The sequence below is a fragment of the Pristis pectinata genome, chromosome 14, assembly GCF_009764475.1.
Source record: "Pristis pectinata isolate sPriPec2 chromosome 14, sPriPec2.1.pri, whole genome shotgun sequence".
NCBI lineage: Eukaryota > Metazoa > Chordata > Chondrichthyes > Rhinopristiformes > Pristidae > Pristis > Pristis pectinata.
The window spans coordinates 19,159,781-19,179,873 of record NC_067418.1 but is presented as its reverse complement, the minus strand read 5'-3'; the positions used below and the strand labels follow the sequence as shown (position 1 = coordinate 19,179,873).

At 39.8% G+C, this 20,093-nt stretch overlaps 1 protein-coding gene across 4 annotated transcripts in view; it reads left to right on the top strand.

The window, feature by feature from the left end:
* Window positions 1-20,093, top strand: part of ckap5 (cytoskeleton associated protein 5) — an 81,473-nt gene that overhangs the window by 45,288 nt on the left and 16,092 nt on the right. For 3 of the 4 annotated variants that reach the window (XM_052029347.1, XM_052029345.1, XM_052029346.1), the window contains exons 33-36: window positions 916-1,085; window positions 10,900-10,923; window positions 11,782-11,961; window positions 18,811-18,931. In XM_052029347.1, the coding sequence (XP_051885307.1) occupies window positions 916-1,085; window positions 10,900-10,923; window positions 11,782-11,961; window positions 18,811-18,931 (495 nt within the window). The remainder of the gene's footprint in view (window positions 1-915; window positions 1,086-10,899; window positions 10,924-11,781; window positions 11,962-18,810; window positions 18,932-20,093) is intronic. The other variant, XM_052029348.1, reaches the window with a different exon arrangement.

Below are 20,093 nucleotides of genomic sequence, written 5' to 3'. Positions count from 1 at the left end.
CAAGTCACCTCTCATTCTCCTTCTCTCCAAAGAGAAAAACTCTAGCTCATTCAACCTATCCTCTTAAGAAATGCTCTCCAATCCAGGGAACATCCTGGTAAATCTCTTCTGCACCCTCTTTAAAGCCTCTAATACTGAAATGAAAGTGCTAGAATCTATTAAGGATACGGTAATCAGTAATGTGGAATCTTAAGTCTAAGATTAGATTGTCACTTTAAACATCTTTTGACCTTAAAGGGAGGCAGGAGCAAAGACTGATTAAAATGATCCCTGCAAAAACCAGCTTTGTCCTTGGTCTGTGATAGGATTTTGCTGGATGGGCTGATGACTTGTTTTCAAGTTGGTATTTGTATCAAGTCATCATATGAATGCATCATTATAGAATAAAGTATTTGAGAATTACAAGGAAGTGATCCATAATTTTGATAAACGTGTTAAGTTTGATGTCTGACAAGGTCTCCCTGTAATTGAATAGTCAGTGCAAGAATAGTCAAATTCTGATGACTCTGGAAGCTATGAACATTTTGACACATTATTTTGACTTATTGTCTTTTGGCTGCTGTAATAAGTGGACATATTTCAGTCATAAAGTGCTCTGTTCATTTGTTTCAATCTATGCCAACCGTTAATTGATTGTCTTTTAAGTTATCTGATTATTTGCAAGCACAATTCTTAGTAATAAGTGTTGATTTTAGACTGGTATTTCCATACAAACTTTTGGAATAGACTTGCCCAAGTTATAACTTGAGCTGTCTTTTGTTTGCATAGTCTGTTTCGTTCTTTGTACTAAAACTAAATTTGGTACATTTTGGGCTTTTAAGTAGTTATTTGCAATATAGTTACTTGGTAATACACTTATAATAAGGAGAAAGAAATAGCGCACGTATCATTTGCTTGCATTTTCTTAATTTCTAGCTTTCCGAGAAAGAGATGAGCATGTTAGAGGAAAGAATTAAAAGATCAGCTAAAAAGTCTACAACTGTATCTATAAAACAACTGGAAGAAAAGACTCAAAGACCACAAGGAATAAATCAAAATGCAGCCATGCCACGAAAGGGCTGTGAGGAAGTGCCATCCAAACTGAAGTATGTATACGTTTTGTAATCTGGATGCATGATTTCAATCAGATGGGAATGGTTAAACTTTGAACAGCATCTCAAAATAACAAGGAAAATCATATGCTGGACAGGTCCTTTGAGAGTGTTCAACTAAAGTTGAACCTGAACAACAAACAATTTGTCTCCAGGCAGCTACAGATTTCAAAACTGGATCCATCTGGTTGTATGATGTCCCAATTAATTCATCCCAAAGAACCATTCCCTATCTCTTTGGATTTGAAGCTGCTTTCTAGGTAATTTAATCATAAATTCTTGAAGGATTTTGTGTTTTTGTAGACTAAAGTCTTTATTTGATCTTTGTTTAAAAACTGGATCCAAATCCTTGATGTAGATACTGCTTCTTTCCAGCCTTAAAGGTTGGTTTGTCCCATGATGTAGATGTGAAACAAGTCACCACCAGGATTCCAGATCAATGGCAGGTCTGTTTTTTTTGGTATATCCTGTTCCTTGATTACTCAAGGTGAAATGAATAATCCAAAACATCTTATTGCATTGACTTTGAGGAGGGTGGCCCTGTGTTTAAGTGTGCAGTTATTATATCCTGTCACACAATATTAACATTTTCTGTATTTTCATTTGTCTATTACTGAATATTCCAACCAGTAGCCAGCATTTTGTGTCAGTATTCAAATTGCAAAATTTCCATTTAAAACATTGATTGCTATCTTCGCGAGTCAGTCATTACAAATTTAGCATTTGATCCTCTGGAGAAGCATCTTATGGGGTTCCTTGATAATTCAGTACTGCATTGAAAGTCTGAAGGTAACTGGCTTGTAGTTAGTTTGGTTTTGGACTGCAATGGAAAGTTTTATTGTTGCACTTCTTACTCTTCCTGTTAGCATTTTAAAAGAGATGTTAAACTTGCATTTGAAATGTATTTCCTTTTGAAAAGTAATTGTACCTGAAGGTTTTTTTAAACAAGTCTGAACCCCACCCAGCTTTCTTAGCTGCTTTTTTCCCCACTGTGGTGGGAGCTGTTGATTACTTTCCATATTATGGCTCCATGGAGATGGTTTGATGTGTTTGCATCAAAATGACCACCTTATCAGCCTTGATTTTTATCTGCAGGCTGTTAATAATGGAGCAAATCAGCTTTTGTTGATGAACTTTTTACCCAGGTCTCCCTCCCAGCTTAAGATAGTAATGCCAGTTGTAAGTCCCTGACTGTAATTCTGCCTGAGATGAATGTAATGCAAATTGGGGTACGTGGTAGGCGATTCATGATTTTAAGATTGAACATATTTTCTATCCAAACCTTCATGGCTAAAAAGCATCGTAAAGCTCATTTTGGTAATAAGACAAGAGTCATTGCCAAGTCATGAAAGGAAAAATTAGGTCTCGATCTATGAAATGGAGAGTTCTGGAGGTGGTGTTGTAGAACTTGAAATTAAGGGAAGGAATAATGAGATGTCTCAGCAAGGTAAGTAGGAATTATTTCCCTTAACAGGTCAGTAATTAGGAGACAAAATTAAGTTGCAGTAGGATTATAAGGAAGTTAAAGCAATAATATTTCACTTGGTATGTGATGGGTCTGGAACTCGCTGCCTGATTTACAAGCCCTTGCCACATTTTTTTAAAACGTATTCTAGGTGAACTGTTGAAAAGCCATAACATGTAGGACAAGGGGGCCAAGAACTTGGAAGTATGGTTATGGTAAATAAGTTCATTTTTGACTGGCATGAACATACAAGGCCAAGTGGCTGCCTTTTGTACCATAAATTTTTATGATTCTATGGTCTGAGCTAAATAAATGGGGGTAAGCTAATACAGGTCCACCCCAGCTTATGAATGCTTGAGTTGTGTACAGCCCCTATGTATGTATGATATAGCTTTTGGGAGACCAGTGGGATGGTTTTGCAGGCATATTCTGTACTCCAGCAGTATGTACCCTCAAAGTATGTTTGAGTAGTGTTTTCTCTTCCAGCAACCCACTCCCCACACTTACAGGCGCAGGACTTCATTAAAAACGAGCTATTGGGGATGGTGGAGGCAGATGCAATAGTGGCACTTGAGGGGTTTAAGCAGACAGGGGAATGGAGGACACCGATTGTGTGCAGGGAGATGGGATTAGTTTGGATTGGTATCGGGGTCAGCACGGACATTATGGCCCAAAAGGCCCCATTCCTGTCCTGTACCATTCTTTCTAAAGGTTTCTACAAACTTTTTGAGGTTTATTTATTGGGGGAAAACTAATGCAGATCTACCCCAGCTTATGAATGCCTGACTTGTGTACTGCCCCGACATACAAATGAGCTTATGGGAGACTGGTGGAATGAATTTGCCTGCTACTGCAGGCATATTCTGCCATGTGGGAACTTGGTTCACAGGTGCATTTCTGACTTGCAAACTGTTTGGGTTACGAACAGTTTGCAGGAACAGAGCTTTGTCGTAACCTGGGGAGGACCTGCACAAGTAAAGTGCATAGAAGGATGGTTGTATGTGAGTGGGACAAGCATTTGGAGAAATGCAAGGTATATTTGAGCACTTTATAATTAGAGGCAGCAGTAGATGGTAGTTGGCTGTTGAGCTAGAAGTTGTTTTTAAAATCAAATAAAACATGCATATGAATAGTTCAGTTTATCAGAATAAAAACAGTGAGGAGGAATTTAGTTGCAGCATATTGCACCTGAAGTGATCTTGCTACTTCGAACTGTTGCCAAGGCTTTGACTTAGAACTGATTATTGACATTAACTGGTTCTTGATGCTACCATATCAGAATGCTTAGCTTGCTTTGCCTCCCAGTACTAATGATATCAATTATATTATGTAGAATTGTGTGGCTTCAGATTTGCTGCATTCAGCAAAAAAAAATTCTTTCTGGATATTGACATTAGAACTTTTACCCATGGGGCCCCTGCTTTATTTTTGGATCCAGCTGAAGTGCTATATTTTATTACCACTGCTTTTTGCCTTCCAAGTGATGTCCAGAATTATGAAGCATGTAAACTTAATAGAATTGGCCCATCTGTTTGCTGTAGGCCTGCTTGAAGTGTGTTGTAAATTGGTTAACCTAAGTTTGAGGGCATTGATTTTAAGATACTATTTTTCCTCCATTGCTGATATTTTCCTCCATTGCTGATCAGGTAAGGCATAGTTGTTGAGGCAGGGATTGTTCATGTGGTATTAGGGAGGCATTTTGCCCTGAAGAATGTCAATGTGTTGCAATCTTTCCAAAATCATAAACATAAATATAATTTGGTATGAAATTCACTTTTGTAAAATCTAACAAAATGCACCAGTTGCATTTTTTTCATCTGTTGCTTTGTTTGTTTCCTTGGAATTGTCTTTGTGTTAAGGATGTTTGCCCTATTAATCCATGGCCTAACTGTTACTAGTTATGTAGATTGCCAGTGGACCATTTTGTGAAAGTACAATAGTTGAACAGTATGATTGCACACCATTCAGATATGAACATCAATGGGTAAATATGGAAGAACTGGGACTACAGCCATTTTCTTTTTGCTAACCTAACAATGCAGCTAGAGCTGGGGTTAACATTGTCTATATTTCCTGCTTCCTTACTATATAATGGTTTTTAAAAAAAACATGTTGGGGTATTAACAAAAGTAACATCAAATAGTCTGCAAAAACTGCTAGTCCGACACCACAAATCTCTCTCTGGTTCATTCATCTGCCTCCACTCCCACTGAGCTTGACTTGTCATGGCAAAAACTAGGACTAAACCTGAAATTTCCCCAGATGAATAACTACTCTTTGTCATAATCTGCTGAACAATATGATCAAAAGGGTTGTGGACTAGTTTTCAGTGAATACTTTCTGGTTTGTAATCCAACTGGCTTTGTTGAATGTGCATTTCTGCAGATTGTATTCATGTTAACTTGATCTTGATGCATCTGGACAACAAAAGATGAGCTTTAAATTGTATGCTATATACATTGCTGAATTGCCTACAATTTTCTGAGAGTGGTTGAAGCTTTCTAATTATGTCTCAAACTTGTATACAAATAGTCCAAGAAAGGCCACCTTTTTGGCACTATTAACAGTTTTTATTCAATGCACAGACCAGTTTCTTCTGTTCATATCCATAGTTCCACTGGTTTTAATGATTTATTAGAAGAAATTGATTGAAACCAAGCAATGTTGTCAAGTTTAGTTTCGTCATATCTTGGGTAAAATTTATTAAAACTGTGACAATTGATCATTGTCATATTTCTCCATCCCCTGCATATTGTTTTAATTTTGGCTAAAAGCCTACTTTAAATAAAGTGGCTAAGGCTTCGTTTTACTTTCCACTTTCAAAATAAAGTAGGGTGCAGAGGAAGAAAAAATTGGCTCCAAAGCTCTTCCGGCTTGCTCACCTCCCCAGTAATATTACGGTTGATTCTGTGTCTCGGGTTGAGAATTCTGAAGATTTATGACCACCAATTGTGAAAAGCAGATCTCTCATCCATCCTATGTGACTGACCCTTTTTTCTGATATTATACCCTCTAACTCTGTGGTCTCCAGCTGGAATAAACAACCTACTGACGTCAACTTTGTCAATCCCAGTATAATCTTGTGTCTCTCTATTGGGAGCCCCTCATTATTCCCTGAAGTTTAGAAGATGGATGTGGTTCATAGGGTATGACTTACATCCTAGGAATCAATCTCTTTAATCTGTGCTGCTTGGCTCCAAGGGTAGTATATCCTTGTATACAGAAGTCAAAACTGGACACACAATCATCCTTGATTTAGGAAAGAAATGTATTTTTGCAAAATCTGGGTTGGGTTAAGTGAAATATTTTCCAAGTCAAAAGCTGAGTGAAATGCATTGTGGATATTTTGTTACAGGGTATTCCTATGGGCAGAGAGTGAACGATTCATTATGGTGAACATTAGATTTGTAAATTGAAGACCTGTACCCTAAAGAGTCGATGGCAGTATAGCAAAAATGTGTAAATGAAACATTAGTAACTTAAGGAATATCAGCACTCAAAACTAGTCTCTTCAAAGGAATGTGGGAAGTTCGATTATAAATTGAATCGTTGAAGAAAGGTGTGTTCATATATTGTTGGACTACTTGAAACTTGCAGTTTCAAGTAGATGTCATGACCTCCAAGCTGAAAATTCTCTGATCAGGTAACCTAAATCAAAACAGGGTTCTAATATTTTTAGCAGCACAACTCATCACTATAGCTTCTGAAGCAATTATTTTTCCGCTTTGCTGTCCAATGGAAAAACTTGCTGAGAAAGTCACTGAAGCCCTTCCCAAATTGCTTCTGTTGAATTCTAGCTCAAGAATTGAGTATTGACTCGGAGCTTGCGTTCATTCTCATGGGTTGTTAATCAAGGTGATGGGATTTGTTAAAATTTGACACGAGATGAAGATGACTCTTGTTGGTGCTTTTTCTGCTCTGGGAAATGGGGATGAAACCTCAAAAGTACAGGCCAAAATATACAAGCAGAACTATTCGTGAAGGGATCACATCATCAGTGAGACTAAATTTCAGTTTTGCAACTTGTCACCTGCCTGCAATACTATTATTTTCCTCCCAAGTAACCAATAAAGACTCAGTTCAGTGTTATCCTGATTGCAATTCAAAAATAGGTGAAGGGCAGCAAACTTGTGTTTTGCTGTGCTGTTTCAATAAATGTTTCTGTGCTCACTGTAGTGGAGCTATATGTGCTTTGGTCTTTATGGAGATGCTGCTTCCACCCTGGCTCTGGCAGTGATATCCTCACTGATAAGCTGCAGACTTAAATGGCTTCTTGATGAAGGTAAAATGAAATGTATAACATTGCCTACAGAATAGATACGTGGTAGTCTTTGAGAGCTCTTCCAGATAGCGAGCTTCAGGCTGTAGGTCAGCAAAATAGGAGCTCTAGAGATCTCAACTTCCCAATGGGTAGAAACCTTTAGAAGATTTGCTTGGAGTGCAAGGCTGGAGCTTATGATATTATTGGTGAAGTTAGTTATGGTTTGTTGAATGTTCTAATCTTTAAGTAAAATAATCCAAATCTCTACATGTAGGATGTGCTCCTGGTTTGCATGGATCTTTGTTAAATAATTTCAAATGAATAGAAAGGCCCTTGAGTATACTAGGCTGTAAAGCATAAGAACTGAATTTCTGTAAAATATTAGAAAGTAAAGTTTCCCACCTTTAGGCTCAGTAAAACGTGCCAGTCCTTTCATAAAAATGACAGGAAGGTTGGGTGGTGAAAGTGCACTTTTAGATACTTTTGGGGTCCGAGTACTTTTTTTTTGGAGATTATATTTATGAATTTTTTCATTTTTTGCCATTAAAACGAAGCACATGACTCCCTAAGCAGCTCATTAAAATCATTTTTCAAGCAAATATGGTTGTTTCCACAGAAACTATTATATATCAATTTGTTGCCTAATAGGCTAAGATTATGAAACTTTAAGACTTCCCATAATATAGTGCAGGGCTAAAGATTTCAAAAGTTGCATCAGTTAATAGTGGCCACCGTGTTTGTTAGTTTCTTAGCTATTTCTAAACATAATTTCAGGAAGCATTCTTGTAATCTCATAACTACTACTGTTGTGTTCCATATTAGTTTGAAGGTGTTGGGTTTTGGATATTGGCAGTTGTATATGAGATCAAATGAAAATTTATTTGCACTTTTGTGGTACAAATGAGAGAAGAGGAGTCATAGAGTAATACAACATGGAAACAGGCCCTTCGGCCCAACACGTCCACGTCGACCATGATGCCCATCAAGCTAGTCCCATTTGCCTGAGTTTGGCCCATATCTCTCTAAATTCCTTGTAACAAAACATCTTGAATATGTTCTTGCATGTGATCCCAGCACTTGTATATTGCAGGAATTCAGCTTGTAATCTCTTTGTTAAAGCTTAAGACTAATAGTACACACTCACGCTAGGTAGTGAGAGCAATGTTTGACTAGTCTCTCCAGTATTGCAGTACTGGACTAAGTACTACTTTAGCATTAACATTACTGTTGTTGTAAGGGAGCCTAGAATACCTGATGAACCAAATTGTGTGTCTTTTTTATCTGGACAAGTATTGCAAACAAAGATCAAAGTCCTTTTTTGCCCAGTATTCTCTCTGTAGTATGCCTTTGAGATCCTGATTTCAAGAGCAAAAATGTCAGGTCGTAAATCACTACAGAAATGTTATTGAACATTTGATTAAAAAAAAATTGTACTCTATAGAAAATAAATGCAAACTTCTCTAATCAAAGTGCTCCTCAAGGGATAACCTCTTGACATTTAAGCAAAAACTTACCAATTTGTTACATGACTACCTGTTGTCAAAATATCTGAATTGATAGGTGGACTGAAGAAAGTGGGATTGCTCTTTAAGCAGACACAGTTAAGAGAATTTGATAGGATAAGTGAAGAGTATCTCTTGGCAGAGATTGGTTGTCAGAGAGCACAGATGGTAAATAATTGCCTGAAGAGGAGGCTGGAAATGTGTTTAATATATATTCTCAAAGGAATAAATGTCATGGGTCTTTCCTCCTTGAGGCTAACTTGCAGCCCCATCTTCATTCCCATGGTTGATCAATAACTAAGATCCTTGGAATGAGAATCATATAGGGCATGTAATTTGAATGTAGGAGTTTGACTAATTGCTCTGTTTGAATGCATTGGATAATCTGCTGAACATAAGAAAATGGCAGGAGTAATTCATTTGGCTCCTTGTACCTGCCCCTTCAATTTTATTTGATATTTGTGGTGGCTATTATGTAGTGCAAATGTTATTTGTCTAGATGCTGCTTCTTAAATCTGTGGATTTTAATTTACCTGGGGAATTGTAAACGGAGTTCAAAACTTTAATCAACAGCACCCTTTAATGCAGCAAACATTTCCAAGCAATTTAACAAGAACTTTGTGAATCACTGGCTGCATGCTATAAGAAGATATTTGGCTGGGTGAACCAAAGCTTTGTCAAAGAACACTGAAGGAGGATTTTGGAGAGGTTCAGGGAACCAATTCTACAATGAAACTAAAAGGAAGTGCTGGCACGCAAGGTGGAGTGAACATCTGGTCAGCAGCTCCCCTTGAAGTCGTGAATCTGGCTCGGATTGCTTTTGATATACCTTCACAAATGGAAAAGGCTAGATCATTGGAGGACTCTGAGGGATAACATTATAGAAATGGATTGAGGAGCTGTTGCAAGTGATTCTATGGCTGTGATCATGAGAAGGAATTGATCAGTGACGTCCATACAACTGGACATCAAATGTGAGGTTGAGATGAATGATGCGTTCAGCTGAATTCAAGAGTGTTGGTAAAAAATGATCAGTTGCACAGCTTTATTTTGGTACTTTGAGGGTTGCTTCAGTACTATGACAATCATGGAAACTTGATTTGAGCAAGTTGCATACAATATTTCTGGATTGATGGATGCAACCACAGATTTGAGGATTGAGTGGAAAGGCGTGGTAATTTTGGGATATGAGCCACTGAAGCAAACTGCTATTTGTGGTATATTAGCTGAAATGCCTTGGCTGAAGCCGCTGAAGGTAGTTGGGCCAGGCTGCTGCTTTGAAGCCCTAAACAGTAAAGTACACTTTTTTCCACTTAATCCCAAGTTTTGAGATACGAAATAATGATTTGTGAATTCCGTAAGGGCAAATTTCTGTTACCCAAATGGCTATAATGCAGTGGTTACCTGTATCATCTTAAGCTATACTTGGTCAAAGTCTGCCTTGACGTGCCTTGATTGTCTTATTTGAAGCAAGACTGATTAATGTGGTTTGGAGTTGATTGGTCTTGCGCATAGTTTCAGACTAAATTCTGCTATAAGGATGGTCTGTGTTTTTTATTTGCTTTTTTTAAATGATTGCCATAATATATATACGCAAAGCTTAGCTGCAACAAAAACAAAATGCTGCAAAATCTCAGCAGGTGAGGCAGCATCCATAAAAAGAACAGCTTTTTGGACCTGTTATCCTTTGCCAGAACAGGGAAAGAGATGCAAGCTGGTTTTCAATAGGAGAGGAGGAAGGACATGTAGAACAAAGTCTGTGATACGATGAGTTAAAATGGCTGTAGTTAACATTTTGATTTGTAAAGCTTAGCTATTGCAGGATGAGTTTTCAAACTAATGTTAAATCAAGATGGAAATGCATGTTCCATATTGGAACAGAGCAACAAGTCAAGTTTATCCATTGAGGTCAAGCCTGTCATCTGATTTGCATCTCAGGACTTTTAAAGTAATTGATTAACAACTACAGGACTTTAATATACAAGTTAGATCTGAGGGAATTAGGATCATTGAGTGCCTCTAAAACATCTTATTAAAGTGATTTGTGTACTTTGTTAATTGCATTTAGCATAATGATTCTACTTTTTTGGCATAATTGTAAGATTTGAGGCAGAAGGTGATTATATCCCAGTAAAGGTACAATGTGCAAATTTTGGGGATTAAATTGCTTGAACTAACTCCCTCCTCACTACTGGTATCTTAAGATACAGATACAGTACCTTTTATTCATCCAGTCTTCAGCTGTTTCACCAGCAGCCTTCTCTCCAAGGTATGATAGGTTTACTTATGGGTGTTAATGTAGGATCTGAAGTAATTCTACTCCCTCTGCTACCCTGCCAGAGTAAGTTAATAATATTGGGGGAAGGATGGAATATATTGAAGCCTTGTGTTGAATGAGTTGGAATTCTACCTCTAACTCATCAAAAGCAGTTTTAAGCCAGTTGGCATTGAGAGCAAATGCTATTTCCTCCGCTTAACCTTTTTTGTTGTGCTTTGTCTGTTGCTCTTATATTTGTGCTTAAACATTTTATTTTGTCTAAATCTGTCTTCTGACTTTTTTCACCGCATTTCCCTGGAAAGAATAATGTATCGAACCTATCGAATGTAAGTAAAACTTGTTATTAATTGTTGGTTGGCAGTGTTCTGCTGCCAAACCAGCATAATGGCTGCCATTCACGACTAATATGGCAGTTCTTCAATTCTGTTCAATCGTACACAAATTGCTTCCCAGAAATTAAAACATGTTGAAATAGTTTGAAGATGTGCTCTGTTTCTCAAATGTTAAATAAGTGCAGCAAAGTCTAATTTAATGCAAAGCTTCATCCAGCAACAGACCTAGTTGCCCAGTAAGGGTTAAAATCACTTGACTGATCAACATTATTATTTCTAGGATTTGTTGTAAACATTGAAAGCAATGCAGTTTGAAATGTACTTTTTTCAGTGGTGGTTTTGTAGTTCTTGATGTTGGGATACTTCATATTTGGTTAACATTAAAGCCATGGCTCATCAAAATGTGTATAGTTAAGCTCTGTGCACCAGATGTTGCCAGGTTTATGTTCTGGTTTGAGCTAAGATAGCTGCTCTCAGCTAGGGTGTTTGAGTGCTACAATTTGCTTCCATGTTCCTGAGTGACAGAAGAAATTTGCTGCTTGTCACAATAATTGTTGTCTATTGACACTAGCTGGAAGGTATTCACTGAAATTGGGTCAAATCAGTGAACTGTGTGCCTGAAAATGTCCACTCAAACAAGATACTGGAAAATGATTGAAGCATTTGATCCATAAGTCCAATCAAATTAAACCCATTTGAGTGCAAGTAGGGAGGGGGGCTGGGGTGGGTAATGGTGATTAATATAAGAAATTGTTTGTTTCAAATGCTTGTAAAACACCTCCAGCACTTTGGAGTTTCTTGTTAGTAAAAATTATGAAATATTATCATTTTTGCGTTAAATATCTCTTGCAGTCAGGCACGTTCCAGTAATGCACACTCTGCATCTGAGTCTACTCACACGATTCCAAAGGAGTTCCAACTGGACCTTGATGAAATTGAAAATGACAACAATGCTGGTGGATGTGAATTACCAGATCTGGTACAGCACAAGCTTGATGAGCTCTATGAACCTGTTTGCATTCCAGAACCAAAGTAAGTCATCACATTAGTGCATTAGAATTGAAATATGATAGAACAGGCTGTACTTAGTGAAGATTTTGTTGGATTCTGAAATTGGTACTCTGTAAAATTCTACTTTTCTATTTGTTCATCCTTTTCAGGTGAGCTGTTGAAAGTGTCTTTCAGCCCATGCAGCTTTTCCAAATTTCCATCTTTTGTATGAACAGTTACTTGACTGAAAGACCCCTTTCCTCACCTGCCCTTTGCATAATTGAACCAGTCACTCAGAGTGCCATTGATACCTTTCAGTAATCTTCCAAAAGCCATCTTTTTTGTTTAAGTTTCTCTCTGCTCCTCACATCTGTCACATAATGTTACTTGTATGTACATAAATTCATCTTGAGCAGAATTTAGGGTGAAAACTAAAGTTTTTGCAGTGTTCATTGCCCTTTAGCTGAAAATTGAAATTAAAGGGATGCTTTCTTGAGTGTACTTGACATTTGATTACCTAAGCTGTGATAAATTAGACTTCATTCAAGAATGCAAACCCTACCAGCCACAGTCATAGAATATAGAACACCACAGCGCAGTACAGGCCCTTCAGCCCATAATGCTGTGCCGATATCTTATCCTGTTCTAATATCTATCTAACCCTTCCCTCCCACATAGCCCCCTATTTTTCTATCATTTATGTGTCTATCTAAGAGTCTCTTAAATGTCCCTGATGTATCTGCCCCCACAACCTCTGCCAGTAGTGCATTCCATGCACCCACCACTCTGTGTTTTTAAAAAAAAACTTAACCCTGACATCCCCCTTGTACCTTCTTCCAATCCAGGCAACATCCTGGTAAATCTCCTCTGCACCCTCTAAAGCTTCCACATCCTTTCTATAATGAGGCAACCAGAACGGAACACAATACTCCAAGTGTGGTCTGACCAGAGTTTTATAGAGCTGCAACATCACCTCGCGGCTCTTGAACTCGATACCCCGACTAATGAAGGCCAACATACCATACGCCTTAACCCTGTCGACCTGTGTGGCAACCTTGAGAGATCTATGGACGTGAACTCCAAGATCCCTTTGTTACTCCATACTGCTAAGAATCCAGGCATGAACCTTGTATTCTGCCTTTATATTCGATCTTCCAAAGTGTATCTCTTCACACTTATCGGGGTTGAACTCCATCTGCCACTTCTCAGCCCAAGTCTGCATTCTATCAGTATCCTGTTGTAATCTACAGCAACCTCCTACACGATCCATAACACCACCTACCTTTGTATCATCAGCAAACTTACTAACCCACCCTTCCACATCCTCATCCAAGTCATTTATATTAAAAAAAATCACAAAGAGCGGGGGTCCCAGAACAGAACCCTGCAGAACACCACTGGTCACTGACCTCCAGGCAGAATACACTCCATCTACCACCACCCTTTGTCTTCTATGGGCAAGCCAATCCTGAATCCACACAGCCAAGATTCCCTGGATCCCATGCCTCCTGACTTTCTGAATAAGCCTTCCATGAGGAACCTTATCAAACGCCTTACTAAAATCCACTGCTCTACCTTCATCAATGTGCTTTGTCACATCCTCAGAGAATTCTATCAGGCTCATGAGGCATGACCTGCCCCTCTCAAAGCCATGTTGACTGTCCCTAATCAGCTTATGCTTCTCTAAATGCCCATAAATCCTTTCTGTAAGAATCTGCAGTAATTTGCCCAGCACTGAAGAAACACGCATTGGTCTGTAGTTCCCAGGGTCATCCCTACTTCTTTTCTTGAAGGAATAACATTTGCCACCCTCCAATCATCCAGCACTACTCCTGTGGCCAGTGAGGACACAAAGATCGTTGCCAAAGATGCAGCAATCTCTTCCCCAGCTTCCCGTAGTAACCTCGGATATATCCCGTCTGGCCCCAGTGATTTATCTATCCTAATGTCTTTCAATAGTTCCAGCACATCCTCTTTCCTCACATTAACACGCCCTAGCATATCAGTCTGTTGTACGCCATCCTCACAAATGTCAAGGTTGCTCTCTCTCTCTGGTAAATACTGAAGCAAAGTATTCATTAGGGACCTCCCCTACCTCTTCTGACTCCAGACACGTTACCTCTTTTATCCCTGATCGGTCCTACACTCACTCTAGTCATCCTCTTATTCTTCACATATGTGTAGAACGCCTTGATTTTCCTTGATCCTACTCGCCAAGGAATTCTCATGCCCCCTTCTAGCTCTCCTAAGTCCATTCTTAAGCTCCCTCCTGGCTACCTTGTAACTCTCCAGAGCCCTGTCTGATCCATGCTTTCTAAACCTTAGGTAACCTTCTTTCTTCCTCTTGACAAGATATTCTGCATCTCGTGTCAACCACAGTTCCTTCACTCTACCATCCTTACCCTGCCTCAATGGGACAAACTTATCCAGAGCTCCATGCCAGTGTTCCTTAAATAACCTCCACATTTCTGCTGTACACTTCCAAGAACATCTGTTCCCAATTTACGCTCCCAAGTTCCTGCCTAATAGCATCATAATTCCCCCTCCCCCAGTTAAATACTTTACTGTATCGTCTGCTCCTATCCCTCTCCAAGGCTATGGTAAAGGTCAAGGATTTGTGGTCACTATCTCCAAAATGCTCTCCCTCCGAGAGATCTGAAACCTGATCGGGCTCATTGCCTAGTACCAGGTCCAGAATGGCCTCTCCTCTAGTTGGCCTGTCCATATACTGTCAGGAATCCTTCCTGTGCACACCGAACAAACTCCGTCCCATCTATCCCCATTGCATTAAGGAGGTGCCAATCAATATTAGGGAAGTTGAAATCACTCATGACAACCATCCTGTTATTTTTGCACCTCTCAAATCTGCCTCCTGATCTGCTCCTCAGCATCTCTTGCTGCTATTGGGGGGTCTGTAGAATACTCCCAGTAGAGTGATCTCTCCTTTTCTGTTTCTGACTTCCACCCACACTGACTCAGTGGACGATTCCTCTGTCACACTGTCCCTGATCAGCAAAGCCACTCCCCCACCTCTTTTACCTCTGTCCCCGTCCTTTTTGAAACCTCTAAACCCCAGAATATCCAGCAGCCATTCCTCCCCTTGTGACAGCCAAGTCTCTGTATTGGCCACCACGTCATAGTTCCACCTACTAACTCAGTTCATTAGCCTTATTCCTGATGATACTTACATTAGACACACTTCAGCCCATCCAACTGACTGCAATTTTGCTCTTTGAACTGCCTATCCTTCCTCAGTCTTTCTACACTCTGCATCTACTTGTACAGTAAATGAACCAAGCTCTGACCTATCACTCTGGTACCCATCCCCCTGCCAAACTAGTTTAAACCCTCCCCAACAGTTCTAGCAGTTCTCTTTTCCTACCTATGTCATTGGTACGTACCAATATGTACCACAACTTCTGGCTGTTCACCCTCCCCCTTCAGAATGCTGTGGACTCAGAGACGTCCCTGACCCTGGCACCAGGGAGGCAACATACCATCCGGGAGTTTCTTTCACGTCCACAGAATCTCCTGTCAATACCGCTCTCCTCTTCTCCCCCTTCCCTTCTGCACCACGCGACCAGGCTCAGTGCCAGGGACCTGGTCTCAAGATCACAAGACAAAGGAGCAGAAGGCCCATCGAGTCTGCTCTGCCACTTCACCATGAGCTGAACTATTCTCCCATCTAGCTCCAATTCCCAGCCTTTTTCCCCATATCCCTTGATACCCTGACTAATTAGATACCTATCAACCTCCTTAAACACCCCAATGATCGAGCCTCCACAGCTGTATGTGGCAAAGAATTCCATAAATCCACAACCCTCTGGCTAAAGGGTCTGGTAGGCCGTCCCCCCCACCCCCAATAGTATCCAAAGCGGTATACCTGTTATTGACGGGAACAGCCTCAGGGGTACTCTGCACTATCTGCTTATTCTCCATCCTTCTCCTGACAGTCACCCAGCTACTTGCCTCCTGCAGTCTTGGAGTGACTGCCTCCCCGTAGCTGTTGTCTATGTACTCCGTATCCCGTAGGAGCTGCAGCTCCAGTTCCCTAACCCTGTCGGTAAGGAGTTGCAGCTGGATGCACTTTGTGCAGATGTAGTTATCAGGGAGACTGGATGTCTCCCAGAACTCCCACATCTCACAAGCTGAACACACCACTGACCCTGGAGTCATTCTCACTACTCTGCACTACAGGGAACACAGTCAAAGAAAGAAAGGCAATTACTGGAGACTTGCTTCCCACTCCAACACTGGCTGCTCACACAATGGCCCCTCCCAAAATGGCTGCTTCGCTTATACTTGCCCTTACCTTTATTTGCTGCTGTTGATAAGCCAATCAGCAGGTAACAATTTGCAAATGTGCCTCCTTCAGACTCTTGCAAATCGAAACTCACCAGCTCAGGCACAGGGACTCACCTCTTTTCAAGCATCCTGCTCAAAATCTTGTTCCAACTCCCAACTCTGCATTTCTACCCATTTCATTACTTTCTAATGTACCATTTAAGTAACAAATGGTTCTTTCTGATGGTAATACTTGGTTACTGTAATGTAAATGCTTTGTACATAAGAGCTCACAGGAAACAATCAGCTAAGTGCCTTTACCAGCTGCAGGTGGCATAATGGGTGTTTAGTATGTAGCATAAAGTATAGAAATACAGTAGTCATGGGCGATTCCATAATTTTTTCTGGGATGGGGCAGCCAGACAGTCTGCAGCCATCAATGTGAATTGGCATGTGTTGCTGTCTAGTTGCCAGAATAAAGGACATCCATGAGGGGGTGCAGTGTATTCTGCAGGGGAAAAGGAGTAAACTGGAAGTTGTGGCACATGTTGGAAGCAATGCCTAGGCTGAAAAAGGGAAGAGTTGGAAGAGAATTTAAGAAGCAGGACCCACAGAATTACTAATCTTTGGTTTACTTCAGTGCTATGCTTTATTGAATATAGAAGTAGGAAGATAATGTTGATAACTAGATTTGCAAGGAAATGATGCGGAAGGGAGAGCTAAAGCATGCTGGGACTTCATGACTTTTTCTGTGGGTGCAAAACTGCAGAGGTAGGGTAGGGTGCACTTCAGTGGAGCTGGACTCAATATCTTTGCAGGAAAGTTTTAGTGCTTTGGGTGATCGTGGTGAATGTTAAACTGATGTGACAAAAAGATAGGCACCAGTATGTAGCAATGAAGATGAAATGTGAAGCAGGGGAGAGCACTAGAAGCAAGAAATAGCACTTTTTTTAACATGGGATCAGACCTAGAGGAAGAGCAAAGCCTAAGATAGGTTTACTGTGCATTAAAGAAATAACATATAAGACAAAGTTGGACAGCTGCGGATGCAATAAACCAAATGGGATTATTAACAATATGGGACTATTATGCTGCAGGAAACTAAAATCTGGCATAAAGGGTAGGATTGGGTAGTAAATATTTCTGGATACTCTGTTCAGGAACGATTGGGATGGGATGGGAAGGAAAGCGAGCAAGGCAGTTTTGAAAGGGTATATTGTAGTTCTGGAGGGAGGGTGTTCTGGAGCAGTTGAGGACAAAGTCTCTTTGGTTAGAGGAAAAAAATAAGAGGCACCATTTCATGGCTGGGAATTTTCTATGTTCTTCTGGTTGGTAGCAGATACAGGAACTGATTTACAGTGGGGTTAGATGTACAAAAGTCAAGGTGTAATGACAAAAGGTAACTTGAGTTTTATAACCTATAATAGCAATGAAGGAGCAAGGAATATTTGAAGTGTCCAAAGCAATTTCTTGACTATTCAGCTTCTGACAACTATAGAAGAAAGCATTGGTGGACTTGGGCATGAGGTTGGGCAGGGCTTGGTATGGGATCTTTTATGAAATAGGGATCATGGCTTTCGTTAAGCTTCTAAGTCCATGAATATGGACCGCTCTTCTCATGAGTATCTTGTATTAAATACCCAATTATTCCTTTTAAGGCCACCAGTATAATTGTTATTTCAGCAATACTATAATGAATGTGGCTTATTATGCCTGCAGCTGTTCAACCTTGTCTAATACAAGTCTGCAATGCATTTCTTCAAACTGAATCATCAAACTCCTTAAATTCCCTTACTTGTGTCTTGTCTAAAATGATGCTGGATCTTGCTATAGTGCTGTCCTTCACCAATCCCTTCTGTAATACCTTTCTCAATTTCACTTTTATATCGCAGTGTCTATCCCCTTGCTAAATCAGTGATATAAATTTAAAAAGACACCGAGGGGCTAACTCCAAAGGTACGAGAAAAGATCTGGCCCAAGTAAATTGGAATTTGAGATTGGCAAACCTCTAATTGAACATTTAGAGTCTGAGAAGATGGTTTAGGTAGTCTAGGTACATTCACATAAAGGAGAAAGATGGGGCAATTAAATCCAGATCTCATTGAAGTTTTTTTAAAAAAAAGCAGACAAAAATCATATGACGAGTCAATCTAATATCGCAATTGAAAAGAAGGCTCATTATGGGGAGGAAAAAAATCAGAAGGGAGAGGAAGCGAGACGGTGTGAGAAAGCCTTTAGGGTTGGGGGGGGTGCGGTGGAGGCAAATAGAAATAGGGATGCAAAATTTCTTTTCAAGGCATGTCATAGTTATGAAGAGGAAAGTTGGTACTGATCAGGAACCAAAGAAAATCTTCTCCTGGAGGCAGAGGGCATGACTGGCATGGAACGTCTGTACTTCAGTCCTTCTTCCCCAAAGAAGCAGCAGCTGCGGCCTCAAGAAAAGGAAGATATAGATGTTGGATAAATTTTTGAAAATGGATTAAGTACAAGAAATGCTATCTGTGCCTAATGTGCCCTGGCATGACTTGGTGTCAAATGGCATCCTCTTCACCATAACCTGTGTAATTTTTGTTTGAGCTTCACCTTGGATTTCCTTCAATATTTCAGAAATCGTTCAGTTTCTCCACACTATGATGAGATGCATGGCACCACTGATTCTACTATCAATTTTGTTGTGTCGCAGGTGGCAAGTAGTGACATTAACACCAGCATCCAGGCTCTTGCCCAGGTGAGAGATCAGTGCCGCTTGTGGGTTTGACAAAATAGCCATGTGAATAGTTAACTTCTAAACTTGATTCTTTTTTTATTAATATTCATTCTTTTAGATAGATTTTTTTTAAAGTGCATGTTAGATGGAATATATTCATAATGGATGTAACAGTGCAGAACTTAGTCCACAGCAACTCAGCAACTATGATCATCAGAGCTGCATTCATCACACTTTGTAATCTGATTTGGCACATTACCTTTGTCAAGCCAGGGAACATCCCTGGTTAAATGAGTGTAGGAGTACATGCCAGGAGTGACAGCAGAGGTACTCAGAACAGGATGGTTGTGTAATACCACAATGTCGGAAGACGTGTATGCAGAAACTTGAAGCAGCTAGTTGATCCCATAAATCTGGTTTAAAGTTTCAGATGAGTGAAAAAAAGAATTAATGGGAAGCAAAATCTCTAATTGGTTCAACATAAATGATCCAGCATAAGATAAAAATTCAAAATATGAGACTCTGGCATATCTTTAGTTGGCACATCGAGTGGATAATTTAGCTATGCCTCCTGAAGTTCTTGCAGTCTGTTAATCAATTCCATTCACTCCACATAATGTCAAGAAATGGTTGAGTGTGCTGGGTACAACTTAAGGCATGGATGGCAGTGCCAAAGATTCATTCTCCAGAATTAGCACCTATTTTAACCAAGCTACCCTGGTACAGCTTTAAAATTGAAATTTGCCAACAAACTGAAAATTTGTCTTGTGTACCCTTAAGAAAAGCAGGACTTAACCAATTTGGCCACTTATTATACTACATCTAATTAATACCAGTCGTCTGCAAAATGGAAGGTGTTATTGATGGCAATCACATTGCACTTTAGTACCCATAACATTTATTTTGGGTTGTGTCATGACTACTTCAAGCTGCATTTGAGCTTTGATCTGAACATTGGGAGCTGAATTCCAGAAATGAGGTGAAATAATGCCTTTAATCTACATTTGCCTATATGTCGTCAAAAAACCCCTATGAAAATTAGTGAAAGTTCATTGTGATGTGGGTGTACTGGATGAGTATTTGCACACTTGGTTGTGGTTGGTTGTTCAGCTACCCCATTGCATTGATCATTGATGCAGTTTTCCTTGGGGCAGTATCCTACAATATGTTAATGCCTTCACAG